General features: G+C 48.5%; 1 protein-coding gene across 1 annotated transcript in view; it reads right to left on the bottom strand.

The window, feature by feature from the left end:
• Window positions 2,214-16,518, bottom strand: part of GRB2 (growth factor receptor bound protein 2) — a 68,373-nt gene continuing 54,068 nt past the window's right edge. The window contains 4 exon segments of the mRNA NM_001137628.1: window positions 2,214-2,551; window positions 3,289-3,457; window positions 6,620-6,742; window positions 12,952-13,049. Of these exon segments, the coding sequence (NP_001131100.1) occupies window positions 2,366-2,551; window positions 3,289-3,457; window positions 6,620-6,742; window positions 12,952-13,049 (576 nt within the window). The 3' untranslated portion in view covers window positions 2,214-2,365.

Below are 16,518 nucleotides of genomic sequence, written 5' to 3'. Positions count from 1 at the left end.
GATTGGACCCCCAGCCTGGGACCCTCCACATGCTGTGGGTTCGGCCCTAAAAAGACAGACCTGGATTAAGAACACAAGTGGGAGTGTGTGTCCTTGCTCTAAACACGTCCTAGTTGGCCCCACCCCAAGCCGCTTCCACTCAGCTCCTTGTGTCCTTCTGTCCTTTATTTAGGCGGAGGGAGGGCACGAGAACGGAGCCAGCCAAGGCCCTTGTCCTCGCAAGCCCTGGGTCCAGACCAGTTTCCAAAGCGTGGCCTGTGGCTTCTGTCAGAAACACAGGGTGTGGCCTGGGAACCGGAGCCCAGGGATTCTGGTGAACTCTGATGTGGGTGTCACCCCTCCAGGGGCTCAGTGAGCCCCACGCGCCCCCCCCAAGGAGTGAGGCAGAGTCGGAAGGTGTCCTGACTCCCTGACAGAGTCCTTTAAGTTTCTACTTTAAGGCGAGAGGGAATAAAGGAAAAGATACCGAGTGAAGAATTCACTGTATGTTTATTATTCACAGTTAATCACTACCTACCAAATGCTATCCGCGGAGTTAAAGGATTAAGTACATAGGTCTTTTTATTTAAACACTGATTTTCTTTTAAATATATACACACAAAACTTAGTTCTGCAAGGCTTCATGATATACACCAATTCCAAAATAAAACAATCAAATGGTCCAGGTGCAGAATGCCAGCGATTCCTTTTATCATCAGCGAGGAAGGAGCAGCGAGCGGAGGGGGCGGGGAGAGGGGGGCGCTCCGTCCAGGGGAGCAGCCTCCTGGGCCTCCGAGCCCTTGGGGCCAAGTCCGTCCCCATAACCAGAGTCCAGGGGAGATGCTGACCGTCCGCCTGAGAAGCCAAGGCCGTCGCCAACACCCAGCAGCCCCGTTTTTGTCGTGGGAAGGGGACGGGGCGGAGCGGGGGGAGAGGAAGTTTACAGGCACATCACTACGAGGGACAAGAAGCCGACAGGAGACGACAGAAAGAGCTTTGCCACGGACTCAGACGTGCGAGCTTCCCGTCCACCTGTCCCTGCGTCCCGGAGACACTTCCTTTTCAGGGGCTTGGGTGGAGCGGCTGCGGGCAGAGCCTGCTGTGAACGGAGACGTGAGAAACCACCCGACTGCTCCTTGCGCGCTGCCCTGAGCTCACCTGGGCAGCTCAGGGAGGGGACACAAGGGGGTGAAAGCCTAGCTTTCAGAGCAAGAAAAACCACGGGAAAACTCGCATTTTCCCTCCCAGCGTAGGAGGATGGCAGAACCGGATATGGCTTCGCCGTCTCAGGCTTTCCTGCGTTTGAAACTTGCTGGCTCCAGAGGCTGGCGTCGGGGGCTGTCTGGGGCCAAGGAGGGGCAGGCAACACCTGAGAGCACAAGGTCAGGGACCCTGAGCCCCTTTCAGCCAGATCTGGTCAGATGTGGGGAGGCTGGGCCCCGGCCACTCTGCACCCCGGGCAGCGACTCCAGACGGCAGGGCTCCGGCTCCCTGAACCTGCGGGGCCACAAGAATTAAAGCTGAGCCTCCGAGACTCCGGCTGCGCACAGGCAGGACGCCCACACCTTCCCGCGTCTCCTGTCTCTACCCTGCCTTCCCCTCCCCCTGGGGAAAAATATTTACACAGAGTAGGAGACAAATTGGCTGACTGTCTTTAACTTATTTTAAAACAAAACAAATAAAAAACACCACTCATAAGCAACCCTTGAAATAAGGCAAAAGGCACTATGAAAAACAACATGCTCAAAACACCACTTGGAGGGAAAACCACGTGGAAAGGGACACAGGTTAGGGCCCGGCCTGCAGGAAGCCCCGAGGGGCGCCACCCCCTCCGCCACCCCAGTCCACGTCCACACGTGGGGTGGGCTGGGAGGGGGCCGGCCCTGCTCCCCCCGCTCCCCCGGCAGAAGCTGAGCAGCACGGGCCTCCCGCTCCCGCCCGCTGTCCGAGTGCACAGGCGGGACATGGAAGCGGCTGTTCTTCTTTCTGTTGTTCCAGCTAAAACAGACATTTTGCATAGAGAAAATATCAGCCCACGTGGTTTCTTTTCTTTTATTATTGGCAACAGCTAGGACTATATGCGGCATTGAACGTCATGCACTGATGGACAGAAGAGAAAAAGGATGAAAAAAGGACAAAGGAGGAGGAGGAGCAGCGGTGAAAATTTGTAATAAAAACTCTTCTTAATTTATAGGTAAGTTTTGGCATTATATCCAACGCCCCCGCCCACCCCCCCGAGTTCCAACCGAAGTGAGAGGGTCACCAGGTGACCCAGCCAGGGGTTCCGAGCTCCCTCACAGGCTGCTGTTAGAGGCAGCTCATGGGTTTAATTCTTTTGCACGTGTTTAAAATTCTTCATTTTCTTTAAATAATCTTCTCTTGACTCTTAGACGTTCCGGTTCACAGGGGTGACGTAATTGCGCGGAAACATGCCGGTCTGCCCGTGGCAAGCCCCCTTCCACCAGTTGGGGTCCGAGTTATCCATGACGTGGATAAAGTCTCCCCGACGGAAGCCCAGCTCACCATCCTCCTGGGGGTCAAAGTCAAAGAGGGCCTGGACGTATGTCGGTTGCTGCAGAGAGGCAGGGAGAAAACACATTGCATTCCCGACGGCGGCCAGCCCCTCGCGCTGGTGACGGGAACCCGAGGCGTGCCAGCCTTGCCACATGACCTGAAATAACCCCTCCTTCCGCCTCCCCTCTCCACCAGTTCTTCCAGAGCCTTGGTGGACCCCGGGTGGGCGGACTCTTTCAGCCACAGCAACACGAGAGTGTACCCAGGGTGGCCAGCTGTGCAGGGCATCGAGCAGAGGGCAGCAAGTTCAGCTTTAAGGGGAGAGAACTTCAGAAACAGCCAGTGGGGCTTCGTTTACAATCCCAGAGGTGCAAAAGTTTTACTTCCTATCACCTTAACACTTATAAAATCCTTCGGGTTTTATGGTCAGAGGCTAAGAGCCTGAATGAAGTGCGGTGGTGCCCACCAGAACACAGGACAGCGAACACAGGACTGAGGGGACCCCGCCCCTCACACGCCTGATCTTCCCCGCAGCTCAGTGCCAGGGAACGGCTACCTGAGGGTGTGTTCAAGTGTACCTTAGAGACCCACGGCTTCAGGGAAGCAGCCTCTGGAGGGGGCAAGACTATTATTTTTTTGTTTCAAACTTCAAATCTTTAACACGAATTAAGGATAACATTTTGGATAAGGAGCAAAAAAGGCCCAGAGGTAAACCCTCTGAAAGAACACCTGCTGGCCTGAGGCGCCACCCTTCACTGATAAAAGGGACCCCCATCTCTCCCTTACGAAGCTCACCTGTGGCACCTGTTCTATGTCCCGGAGGAATATCTGCTGGTTTCTGGAGACGGATGTAGATCTGTGATAATCTACCAGCTCATTCAAAGAATTGAACTTCACCACCCAGAGGAAGTACTTGCCAGCGCCGTCCCGGAGCACCTTGAAGTGCTGCACATCATTGCCAAACCTGGGGAGGGCAGAGGACACAGTGAGAACAGGTCCCAGGGCTCTGTCCTGGCTGCCAGGGGCCACCTGCCGAGCAAGGAGCCATCCTGGGAGAACTCATGTTCTGGCCGCGCCCCGCACAGCCTGAGGGCCCGGGGCTGGAGCACAGCTTGACCGGCTGGCTGGAGAGGCAGGACAGTCACCAAGCGCCCTGACCCCTCCGTTTCGGCCGACAATGACCAGTGTCAACATGAAGACACCTCTCCAGACACAGAAACCTTGTCAGACTAATTCTGAAGAAGTTTGCAAATAAAAAAGAGAAATGTCCTAACCTGTGGAAGCCGCTCCCTGCCCTGTACCAAAAGATAAAAGGACTAAAATCTTGTATGATATTTAAAGAGACTACAAGAGACAGGACAGGAAATAAGGTGAGAAGGGATGGGACATACTTCTAGCGATTTTCCTGTACCTAGGAAAGGTTTAAAGCCATATTTTCTTTTCTCTCTCTCTTTGTTGTTTGTTTGTCTTTTTAGGGCTGCACCTGCAGCACATGGAGGTTCCCAGGCTAGAAGTCAAACTGAGCTATAGCCACCAGCCTACACCACAGCCACCGCAATGCCGGATCCAAGACGGATCTGTGATCTACACCACAGCTCACAGCAACACCAGATCCTTAACCCAGTGAGTGAGGCCAGGGATCGAACCTGTGTCCTCATGGATGCTAGTCAGATTTGTTTCCACTGAGCCACGACAGGAACTCCGAAAAGTCCTGTTTTCTGCTCAAGGATTTTAGGTCTACTTGTGGGGAGAAGATCTCAGAACAAAACATGCTGGGACACTAAAAAGGCCCAGGCACCTCCTACCCCCTCCCCTCTACCACCTGGTAAAGCGGTAAATGCCACCTTTCACGCTGGCCCAGAAAACCAGCCCGAGCCTGGCTGAGTGGGCCGGCCCACAGACACCGTGCTGTCGGCCCAGCACATCAGCTCCACCAAGGCGCTGCCCGTCCCTCACAAGGCACTCTACAACCATCTGCAAAACGAGCGGAGGACTCTCTTCTGCCATTGGTTTTAAGGCATTAACGCGTCTTAAAAACAACCCAGCAGGTGGCAGCACTGAGCTTTAAGGAAGCCACGAGTAGGAAGCGCTTAGAAACAGCACTGCTATTTCAAGAGAAAAAAGATGGACGAGGATAAAAGCCGTATGAGGAAGAAGGGCATTCAAATGGCACTTCTGGCCCGTGGAAGGGCACTCCCACCGTGTAACAGAGGTGGTTCCTGAAAGGGGTACAGGGTCCCTGACGGTGAGCTGTTAACTCCCGAAGTTTTTCCATCACGGACCCACAACGCCTTGAAACGAGAGACTGGATTCCCGAAGCTCCTCTAGAAGAATGCTTATGTGTGGAAGGTGGTTAGGACATCTGCTTCGAATTTCTAAAACAAACTCTTTAAAGGTTTTACGTGATAAAATGGAACATGGTCTGGGAGCTGCCCAGTGGGCACCGCAGGGCATGGGCAGGGACTAGTCATCAGACAACTGAACACCAGCTGCCTCAGGGTTTGGGGCCATCATTCAATCACCAGTTAATGGCTTGTATTCTTGGTCTTCCTCGGCCGGATTTATACTCAGGTCAGTATAAAGTGTAAGGAAAACCGACGAAGAAACCAGAGTTAATGAGAAGCATAAAGCCTTTTCCACCTCAAGGTGCTCTTCACCCACCAGATCCTCATTTGCATGTGTTTAATCAAGCACATCAAAAAGCCACTGTTTCTATGCATGTGAGTGGGAGTCGGGGTACTCGGGAAATCTCTGTACCTTCCAGTTGATTTTTCTGTGAACTTAAACCTGCTCTAAAAAACCAAAGTCTACTTAAAAAAAAAAAAAGCCACTGTTAAAAGAGGAAAACTGAAAATCAGATCCAGCTTGATTTTTTTCATGTTGGGACTAGACCTAGCTATACTGGAAACATTATCTGTAAGATACTGCAAATATCACCTGAAACCACCTCCCACAACTTCACTGAGAAAAAGGATACAAAAAATTTAAACTTAAATCTACATTAAAAAACCCCTACACTTTAACCACTCATTTGGTCCCAAAATGAAACAAGGTATTCAGTTGATTTTTTTTTTTTTTTTTGCTTTTTAGGGCTGCACCTGCAGCATATCGAAGTTCCCAGGCTAGAGGTCAAACTGGAGCTACAGCTGCTGGCCTACACCACAGCCACAGTAATGCTGGATCCTTAACCCACTGAATGAGGCCAAGGATCAAACCCATGTCTTCATGGATACTAGTCAGGTTTGTTACTGATGAGCCATGACGGGAACGCACCCAGTTTATTTTTGAGACTGAAAAATCTTTATATCATCTGTAAATGGAAAATAAAATATTTTACAGCCTCCATTTAAAAATAATGTAAATCCATACTAAAGCGAGCTGAGTTTTAATCTAATCACCTCCGCCATATAAACAATGAAGTGATTTGTAAGATTCCTAGGTCAGGGTTTCTTGTGATATTAACTAGAAATGGACTGAATCAAAATGTATGGAAATGACAACTTTGAAATCTTTGTCACGGATGGGGAGTGATTAGTTTAGTGTTGTCAAAGTTCCAATTTGTATTCTCTGTGATTCCCAAGATGGTAAAACTCCCGGTACTCCCCCATTCTGAGCACACAGCTCCCTGCCAACGTTACATTCCCCACCGGGGAAAGAAACCCTTGTGTTTGAAGTCAATGGGAGGCCTAGGATGATGCTGGCAGATTTAGCTAGACACCTGGTAAAGGGGCACAAGGGAGCTGATCACTTACAGAGCTGCAGGAAGCCCAGAAAGGGCAGGATGTTCGGAGGAGGAAAGAGTGGTGTATGTGGAGAGCATTGCAGAGTGGTGGGGACTGGGGAAAAGAGGGAAGTGTGCGCTCTCTCAAGTGCTGCCGCTGCTCAGCCACTGAAGACTTCCCTCTTGGGAGTCCTAAACCCAGTATTGCTGGAGCTGCTAGATTCTTTAGAGGAACCAGAAATGAGGATTTTAATGTAAGCTTTTCTGATGTGTAAAATACTGCCAAAGCTAAACCTTAACCAGTGTGCCACCTTTGGTGCATGTAGTCAGACGCCTGGCCTCTGGCTTCACAACTGCCATCAGCTGGAGACAGGCTTCCAGGCGACCAGAGCAGGAAGTACTTACTTGACAGAGAGGGAGAAATCCCCAGGAGCGCTCTCGCTCTCACGGATGAGAAAGGCCCCATCGTGCCGCTGTTTGCTAAGCATTTCTTCTGCCTTGGCTCTGGGGATTTTGCCAAAAAACCACCTAAGGAAGGAAGGCAAACCAGTCAACATCTGCTTCCCCACAAAGAAACGGGATATCCAGCCTCCGAAATGTGAGGAACCGAGAACTCCTCGCCAAAGGAGGGGCCCCTCTCCCCTGCCAGTCCCGCCCGTCCCGACCACGCCTTGAGAGAGGGACCAGATCCCTTCAAAGCCTTCTCGCTTCCCCACTCTCCAGAGTGACTCAGAAGACACCATCGTGGGCCACTCTTTCTACAGAGAAAGACACCTGAACATGGGCCTCCTGGGCCAAAGCCCACTGGGGCCCCTCCTGACTCATCAGCAAGGCAGCGGGGAAAGCCCAGGCCTACTGACTTAAGCACAGGATGAACCACAGAGGGGGAGATGGGCCCTTCCTGCAGCCATTTGATAAGGCGGCAGCCTTGCCACATGGGATGGAGAGACAGGGACAGGGAAGCTGGAAGGCCCAGAAGCTGCAGGCAGGGCTACTTCTTGTAACAGCACAAAGGGGAAAGGTCCTGGCGGTGAAGAGCCCCAGGTGGTGGCGGCGGTTTGCATTCCTCTCAGGCCTCTCTCTGCCGTCACCGCTCAGGGTTTGGCTTTTAGGAGCCGTCGGGAATATGCCATAATTCACCCTGTGCAGAGGCAGCTAGTTGCAAATTTCGAATTTTCATTTGGAGCAAGTTATAGATTCTTCTGCTCCCAGTGCTCATTCACTTTGGTCACGAGAGAAAGCAGGGGAACTCAGGGAAAGTGTGGGAGCCCCGGGGGCCGACCAGGAGGAAGAGGAGCAGCAATCTCGTCACAGCCACCTCCCTTTCCACAGGGAAGCCCTAACTAACTGGGAGAGATGACTGGAAACTCAGTGCTCTGTGCCAAGCTGTCTTTACCGAGCTAATACTTTAAAAAAGCAACAACGCTACTTATAAGCGAATAAAGACCTATGGGCCTCATCAGACTCCTTACGGGGCAGCTAACAGGCAGTGTATCCGCAAACCAGAAAAGCAAAGGCACCAAAGCATCAACTAAGGTTCTAAACCTACCACACATCCATCTTACTTATAAGCAACTGCACCACAAGATGCCTCTGAAATAATACACTATACTAAAATCCCAACAGAAGGACGTGAGCTGCGAGGAAGGGTACAGTCAGAAGTTGCCATCAATAACCTAAAACAGCCCTAAAATCTGCATCCTTGTGTCTTTCGCACTTGGGGTGCTATAACGCCGAGCTGCGCGGAGGAGCTGGTACAACCGACCTGCCTTCCTGCCCTGACACATAACTCGAGGCGAAGGCCTCCAGTGCCCACAGAGAAATTGCGGATTAGCACGGCAGGATGCCCTCCGACTGGGCAAGGACAGCTCACAGCACGGGGACGCGTGAGCACTGTCTTGGTCCCTGGGCGCTTGGTTTACTGGTTTACGAGGCCCCCGCGCAGCAGGCATCTGGCTGGGAGCCACATTCTTTCCTCCTGCCCCCCCCCCCCCCCATTTTCCCACCAGATAGGCATTTTCCTTTCTGTTTCCCCTTTTTAAGGTAAAAGTAATGAATATGAATTAAAATAGCGTAGATGTGCGTGAAGTAAAAATAAAAAGCAGGGCTCCTCCCTCAAGCTCCCTGGGGCAGCGATGCTGGCTGGTGGTTAGAGGCCTGTGTTTTCAGACCTGCCCTCACAGGGCACAGATATACAGAGCTGGTGGCACTGCTTTCCCAGCTGAAAAGCCACTCATTTTTATTTTCCATTAACAAACAAACAAACACCCGCAGTGAGGCAAAACACTCTACCTGGAATTTTTACAAAGTAAACACACCCCCTGTTATAAGCAGCCACACTGAAAAACAGAAAATGAGTAGGAGACCATTTTATTTAATAAAGACTTCTTTCGTATCTGCTCCCATTTTCACTAAACACCCCCTCTCCCCCTCAAGGATGTCCCCCAACATAAGGAGTGTGACATTGTGTGAGGAACAGCTGGCACTCTCAGGACATTTAACACCACCCCTCATGTTTCCTCAGCATTTTATATTATTGATAAATTTAATGAACTTCTTTTAATGGCAATATTTATGTGTAACCACACGGCTGTGGTCAATTTTTTTTAATTCATTTTTTTTTAAAAGATGGGTTTATACTACAGGAAAAATAACGAGGGAGGGAGAAAGCTAATGGGAGTGGGCAGCTCATTTTCCAATTCAATTCTTCATCACACCCCGTAGGCTTCCATCGAGAGGCACTGAATGTGAAAAGCATATATTGGACCCACCCCCAGTACATACAACTCATGGTGCGACTCGAACGCCAACAGTCGTTTTGGAGTCTGCGTCTAATCTGTTAGCTCAGATGCTGCATGAGGTCACACTCCATTTTAAACTTCCCCCTTCCTCCCTAAGAAAAACCAGAAAGGGGAGGAAGGGGGGCCTGGCACGCCGTGCTCTCCCGAAGCTGCGAAACCAGCAGCGACCCTGTTCTCCTGGACATCCAGGCCCAGGGCAGCCCCGTCACGTGGAACAGGCCTGTCAGGCCAACGAGCACACAGGCACAAGGTCAGGGGCTTTTCTGGCAAAACGGTTTCCTTTTTCAGAGCTTGTGATGAGCACTGCCTGCCTTTCAGCCAGTCTGTGGAGAACACCACGACGGAGCCAGGGGCCTGAACTGGATGCTTCCTGATCAATTATTAGCCCCATGTTCCCCACAGAGGGGAGGAAGCAGGCCCGAGAGGGAATCTTCCTAAAAGGCTAATCCATCAGTCAGGTCAGAAACTACAACCACCCAAGGAAGGGGGCCCTTCCCATGTATTCAACAGTCAGGTTTGAAATGTGGCTGACACCCGAAACAGTATGGAGAAAAACAAGGCTTCAGAGCCACAGGCATTTCATTTAATATTCAAATTACAGTCTGATGTTCTGCTGAATTCCCTTTCAGTCTGGAACTATGAAAACAAAAGGGCACTCAGGTAGGTTTTGTTATCATTGGACCCAGTGCCATAGGCCTAAATCTAGGCAGTTTCTGTATGGTCCACAATCTAAGACTATATTTAAACATTTTAAAGGATTATTTAAAAAAATTCTAACAAGAATATGTGATGTGACAGAGACCACACATGGCCCACAAGGCTTACAGTATTTATCTGACCCTTTACAGAAAAGGTTGAGCTAATCTCCATCCATCCTGTGAGGATGGATCACAGGAACGGATGTGCACAAATGATGTGGCTTGTATGCAGGGCCCGAGGCAGGATGCACCATGCACTCCCAGGAACCACCACCCAGCTCCTCCTCCTTGCAGAGCGCGTTCCGTGATGCTGTCCACGAACAGCCCACATGACTCCCAAAGCAAAGAGGGACACTAAGAAGCCACGAGAATGCAAAACTGTGCTTGGTACACTTCCCAGGAATCTAGTCATCTCATGCTCATCTTTTGGAGTTTCCTGGATATCGCTACTTGTGTCTAGAGTTTAGTAACCAGAGCACGGCTGCATATTAATAATCCCCACCCATCTAAAGTTACACGGACCTCAAATGCAGGACATTATCAATCAATCCACTGATGGGGCCCAGGAATCTCTTCCATCTATACCTTCGAAGATTTAATACTTCTGAGTTTATTATCATGAACAAATTGGTCCAGGCCTTTGTACAGGAATTTGGTCTGAATATAATTTCAAAACTACCTACTGAGCTACTATGTGCAAAAGCAAGGAACAAGTGATAAGGGAGTCTAACACCAGAAGACAGACATTCTTCACGGAATCCAACACCTTTTGGTGGGGAGAGCAGAGCTCAAACTCATAGTTACAAAGATACAAGCCAGTACAAGTTCCAAACAAACACTGGAAATACATACTTTACAAATGAGACTGGTTTTCTCCTTGTAAATCATTCAATGAAATATTTATTGAGCCATTATAATAAGGTGCCTAGTTCTTCAAGTAAAAAGAAGTTTCTGTGAGGACTTCACAGATTCTTCATTATAGAAACTTTTTTTTTTTTTTTTTGCTTTTTAGGGCTGTACCCACGTGCGGCATGTGGAGGTTCCCAGGCTAGGGGTTGAACCAGAGCTACAGTTGTCAGCCTACACCACAGCCATAGCAACGTGGGATCTGAGCTGCATCTGCAACCTACGCCACAGCTCACAGCAACGCCAGATCCTCAGCCTACTAAGCGAGGCCAGGGATTGAACCTGAAACCTCATGGTTCTAGTTGGATTTGTTTCGGCTGTGCCACGAGGGGAACGCCCATTATAGAAACGTCTCTACAGGTTTCATCCCATTACCAGACTGCAGGGTGACCGAACCTCTCTCCAGGCTAAGGCTTCCACGATGTGATCTTCCAAAGAACTTCATATTAACTACACAGACATTTTATTATACCATAATTTAACTACAAACCCTAACTTCCCGGCACCTAGCACAGTCTCTGGCACATGATGAGAACTGTGTTAAGAGTTTACTGACCAAAGCGCGAACCCGCAGACAGTGGCATGGTGAAGCTTCTGGATCATTTGTTTTATTTCACAGAAGGCAAGCATCATTTTTAGAACAGATTCAGCTCATAAGGTAGCATGGGGCCCACATTTAATTGTCAGTGGTGGTAAAGTTACCTCCTCAAGGGAAGTGTCCCTGGGAGACGCACTGCTCTACAGTTTTCTACCCTCTGGGCTTTTTATAATGAGAGCCATACTCATAAACTACTGGTTTTGAAATAAAAATACTGGGAAGCTTTCTTAATTTTTAGGATAAAGAGGAATGAACTAGATCGCTGTTGAGGCCTTTCCAAGCTCTGGGGCATTAAGTTCTGCGTAGGACGAGGTAAGATCAGTGTGAGATGCATGTGGTGAAGATCTCTGCTCTAGCCCCGGGGAAGGGGACGGCAGGGACATGTCGGAACGCTGACCGCAGGGAAGAGGGACAAATGGGCAGTTACTCAAGGTGGGGCGGGCAGTCGTCTAAAAGTCTAACTTACACTCTGTGTTAAAACAAGTAGAGAGAGGAGTTCCCATTGTGGCTCAGTGGTTAACGAATCCGATTAGGAACCATGAGGTTGCAGGTTCGATCCCTGGCTTCGCTCAGTGGGTTAAGGATCTGGCATTGCCGTGAGCTGTGGTGTAGGTCGCAGATGTGGCTCGGATCCCACGTTGCTGTGGCTCTGGTGTAGGCCGGCGGCAACCGCTCTGATTCGACCCCTAGCCTGGAACCTCCATGTGCGGTGGGTGTGGCCCAAGAAAAGACAGAAAGACAAAAATAAATAAACAAATAAATAAAACAAGTAGAGAGGATCTACCATTTGTGTCTCGGCGGCATCCAAGTCTGAGCACTGAAAGCCTCTGCTCTCCCTGACATACTCCAAGAAGGTGACTGCTCTTGAAGTAGGAGCAGGGACAGTGAAACAGGCCGGGGGGTGAGAGTGTCTGAAGGGCTCTCGGGGTACTGCCATGTCTCTGACCAACGTACCGTGTTCTGGAATTAAAAAACATTTTCCCCCCACTGCTCTCGGCACCGGGGACTAGGAGAGCACTCTGTCTTCTCTGCAGAGCAACACTGACGCGAAGGGCCAGGGCAGGGTTAGGGCACACATTTATGGAGAACCAGCCACGAGGCAAGTACTGCGCTCTGGGGATCCAAAGATTAGTAAGACAGGGCCCATAGGGAGTTCCCGTCGTGGCTCAGCAGAAATGAACCTGACTAGCATCCATGAGGACACAGGTTTGATATCCCTGGCCTTGCTGTGACCTGTGGTGTAGGTCGCAGACTCAGCTCGGATCTGGCGTGGCTGTGGCTGTGGTGTAGGCCAGAGGCCACAGCTCTGATTTGACCCCTAGCCTGGGAACCTCCATATGCCACAGGGGCAGCCCTAAAAAAAAAAAAAAAAAAAAAAAAGAAAATCAAGCATGTCAATAGAAAACCACGGGATAAGTACACTTTTTAAAATTCCAAAAAATACAGAATTATGAAACATATCTGGCACCAGAGATTTCATAGAAAAAGAATTATGGACCTGAAAAATTTTTGTTTTATCATTTGAAATCACTGACAGTTATTAATCTAAAACCTGTTATTGACTATTATACCCTCAGTATACACTCCTATGAACATGGAAAAGCAATGTGCTCTGTTAATTCCCTGGGAAGACAGATTAGAAGTACGGCATCCATCCCAATGATCTCAATTTTAAAAAACACTTGAAGCAAGCAGGCGCGTCTGACCCCGGAGGGTCAGCAGAGCCCAACTTACGGGTGTGGTTTCATTTCTATGTAGTTCTTGGGGATGAAGCCATCTTTCCCATTGAGCTCTGCTTTGTACCAGTTCTGATCACATTCTTCATTCAAAACCTGAAAAAAATTAAGACAAGGGGGAAAAAAACCGATTATTTCCTCTTCATTCTTAAATGGATGGCCACAAAGACAATTATGCTGCCTTTTAGGCTTGTTTGTAAAAGGTATTGTTTGGAATATTATCAGTTACATGGATGCAAGACTTCTCAGAATTTCAAACAACCAGCATATGTCAATTCTGATACTTAAAAATAAGAAGGAACTGTCTCTTGAAATGAGAGCTCAGGCTCCCAACCATCGAGCATTAAACCCTCAGTAGGAAAGCAGAGGGACGGGAAAGCACAAGGTGAGTTTCTGAGGGAGACTCTGGAAAAGGGCAAACACACCCTGGAGAAGAAAGGGAGAGGGAGGAAGCTGTGGCTGCAAGTGAGCAGAGGTCAGAAAGGAGACTCCACGATCCCAAGGCTGCGAGCTGGTGAATCCCATGCCGATTTTCAGAACCCAAACGGGTGTGCGCTCCAAGGCTAAGTCATACGGATACGCTAGGCTGTGATACTGTCATTTGCAGAGTATTGAAAGGAGCAAAACAGGAGTTCCCGCTGTGCTGCATGGGATGGTGGTCTTGGGAGTGCTGGACACAAGTTCGATCCCTGGCCTAGCTCAGTGGGTTAAGGACCTGATGTTGCCACGGTTGCAGCTTAGGTCCTGACTGGGGCTGGGATCTGATCCCTGGGATAGCCAAAAAAGAAAAAAGCAGAACAGATCTAGGATCTAGGATAGTATAAAAGCCACTCTTTGAATTCCAGATTTCTAACAGAAGGCAAAGGGTATACAGCATTTAAAAAAAAAAAAAAAAAAAAAAAAGTCAGTAACTGAAAAGAGAAAATAGAAAAGTCAGCCCAACTCCAAAATGGTGAGGACAGGAAAATGCTGATGGGTTAGTACAGTGGTAGTTAATCTACACTATGCAGCAAAATTCTAAAGGGAAGTTGGTAAAATGCTTTACAAAATCATTTATTCATGATGCTGAACAATGCTGTACTCCCTGCCAACCAAAGTAGAACCCAGACTTCTTCAGTGTCTGAGGTGTCCTGACGTCGCCAAGTGGGATACACGTTTAGAAAGGGTACATAAGGCTGACGGATAACCAACCAACAGCTAAGCCGCATTAATGAGGCCTGCCCGTGAATTCACTTCTGAAGGGAGACTATGCCCTGAGGAGCTTTACAAAGCCAGTGCCCATTTGTGATGCTGGCCAACATCGGGCCCTCCGCATCGGGGTGACTGTACGTGTGCGAGATGAGACAGCAAATCTCTCAAGGGCTAATAGCTGTGGATGGAGAGCTGAAAAAATATCAGCTACTGGTAAATCCTATCAACCTCTGGGATGGAAACTTTCCTCTATCATTTTCCCTTAAAAATATTTTATTTTATTAATTACTGCGATGACACAAACTAATACAGGAAAAGTAGTTTACAATTTTAAAATCTGCATTTCAAAAACAATGAACTGTACTGTAGCCTAAAAAGCTATTTGGTCACTAGACAATTATAAAGCGTACACCAAGGATGAAGGTTTGAGAGGGACAGGGCTCTTAACACAATCCCTACGCAACTAGGGATGCTGGTCCCTAAGCACCAAGGTTGACCCACTCGCATCACAGAAAACTCAACAGCACGAGAGCAAAGGAGCTGAAGGCCTGGCTTCTGTTGGCTGCCAAAAAGAAAGGCTTGAAAAAAATTGTGTTCTAGTAATTATCTTATAAAGCATTATCCTCTAGTTATAATAAAAACTGTAGGCCTATGAACAAGAGTTCTCCAAAATGTCTTAAAGTTCCTGAAATGGTGAGTTGCAAAGAATTGTGAAAGACAGGAGAGTCAGGTTGAAAAGGAGATGATTCTAGCTCCTTTGGGCATCAAAACAGAGTAAGGTAATCACTTGGAAAAGGTTGGTTTTAACTTGTGACCAATAACTTTGCAGGAAAGGTAACTGTGCTACAGTCTAGGAGTTCTTACAACTGCCCATTCTCCCTGTCACCTTCACTAAGATACAGACAAACCTACCCCTAAAAAAAATGTTCCCTGACAATAAAAGAAACTCCATGGCAACTCTCACATTTGGCACCACTTCAGAACTATGGTTTTCTGCAGAAGAAAATTGATACTTGGTGCTTAGTATGCTTTTCTCCCCAAGAAGGTAGGGAAATACCGCTCTGCCAGAAAGCCAAGGTGTTGCTGTACATGCCTCTAAATCTCTTGACTCGGTAATTGAGGAAAGACTGGCACTGCTGGAGACAAAGCACAGGAGAACGAGTGCTCGTGAACCCTGGGCCACCTGCAGGTAGGGACGAAGCCTTTCCACCAACTGCTCCACTGTGCATCAACCTCCACATGCACATGCAAGCCCTGATGAAACGAGGATGGCACAATTTAAAATTCAAAAATTAAAGTTTTATCCACGTGCTTAGAACAGCAAAGGACACAAATGAACATAAGCGAGTCTACGGTGGAGCAGGCCAGATGTGGATGAGTTTGCACCTCCAGACACTGTACTGAGTCTGCAGTGGTCGTAGATGAAAGCGCACATCTTCACAAGTACGTTTTAAAAGCCTGATCACAGTTCTGGGGAGGAGGAAACTGCTCCTATGACCACTTCCCCGAAACACGGGCAGCTACCGTTTGCTCATTCGTTACTTCTTGTTGTTCGACCATCGAGCACATTCCAAGGAATGCTTTTGGCTCTTACCCACAGCTGCCTGATGTCCTGCAACCCCCATGTTCCCTCGAGTTACCTCTGTGTAGCCATCGAAACACTCTGGTTTAACGGAAGCAGATTGATCAAGAGATGAGATTATGAAAGGAGGAAGAGACAAGTTTCAGTGAAGCTTTTTCTCTTTTTTGGTTGCAAAAAGACTCAAAGTAGTGGTAGAGCCTCAATCAGGAAGAAACCTACAAGATAAGGAATGATGTGAGGTTCACACCGGAGAATGAAAACTACTCCAGTTGATGGAAGGGACCCAACAGGTGCTTCTGAGTTGTCGAGAATGTTACTACATCTCTTGACCTGCGTGCTCATAAGCTGGGTGTGTTCAGGCTGTGAAAATTCTTCGAACTGTACACTTAGGAATACACTGACTTCTCCACTGGTACACCACACTTTAACTAAAAAATACTTCAGTCAAGACAAGACAACACAGTAATACTATGATAAAATTTACATGTAAGAAACCCCCACCGGGCCCCACACCTCTGGAACAAACTTTTCACCTGAAGATACACAGAGTAGCAGAAAATAACACAGGGAAGCTTCAGAACCCCCACCGAGATAGTTTACCATCACTTATGAAAACAAATTAATTCCCTGAAATAAAACTTTCTTCCCTATGGACAAGGAAGAGCATTCCACGTTCTATCTACTCGTCTACACCATACAACGTTGTTAACATTCACTGCTGCCCCTCCCCCTCAAATCTGAGACTCTTCTAAGGGCAAATGCAAATTTTTATTGCTACTGATACCAATTTAA

Source organism: Sus scrofa, chromosome 12 (assembly GCF_000003025.6).
Source record: "Sus scrofa isolate TJ Tabasco breed Duroc chromosome 12, Sscrofa11.1, whole genome shotgun sequence".
Classification (NCBI taxonomy): Eukaryota; Metazoa; Chordata; class Mammalia; order Artiodactyla; family Suidae; genus Sus; species Sus scrofa.
This window is presented reverse-complemented; position numbering and strand designations above follow the sequence as displayed.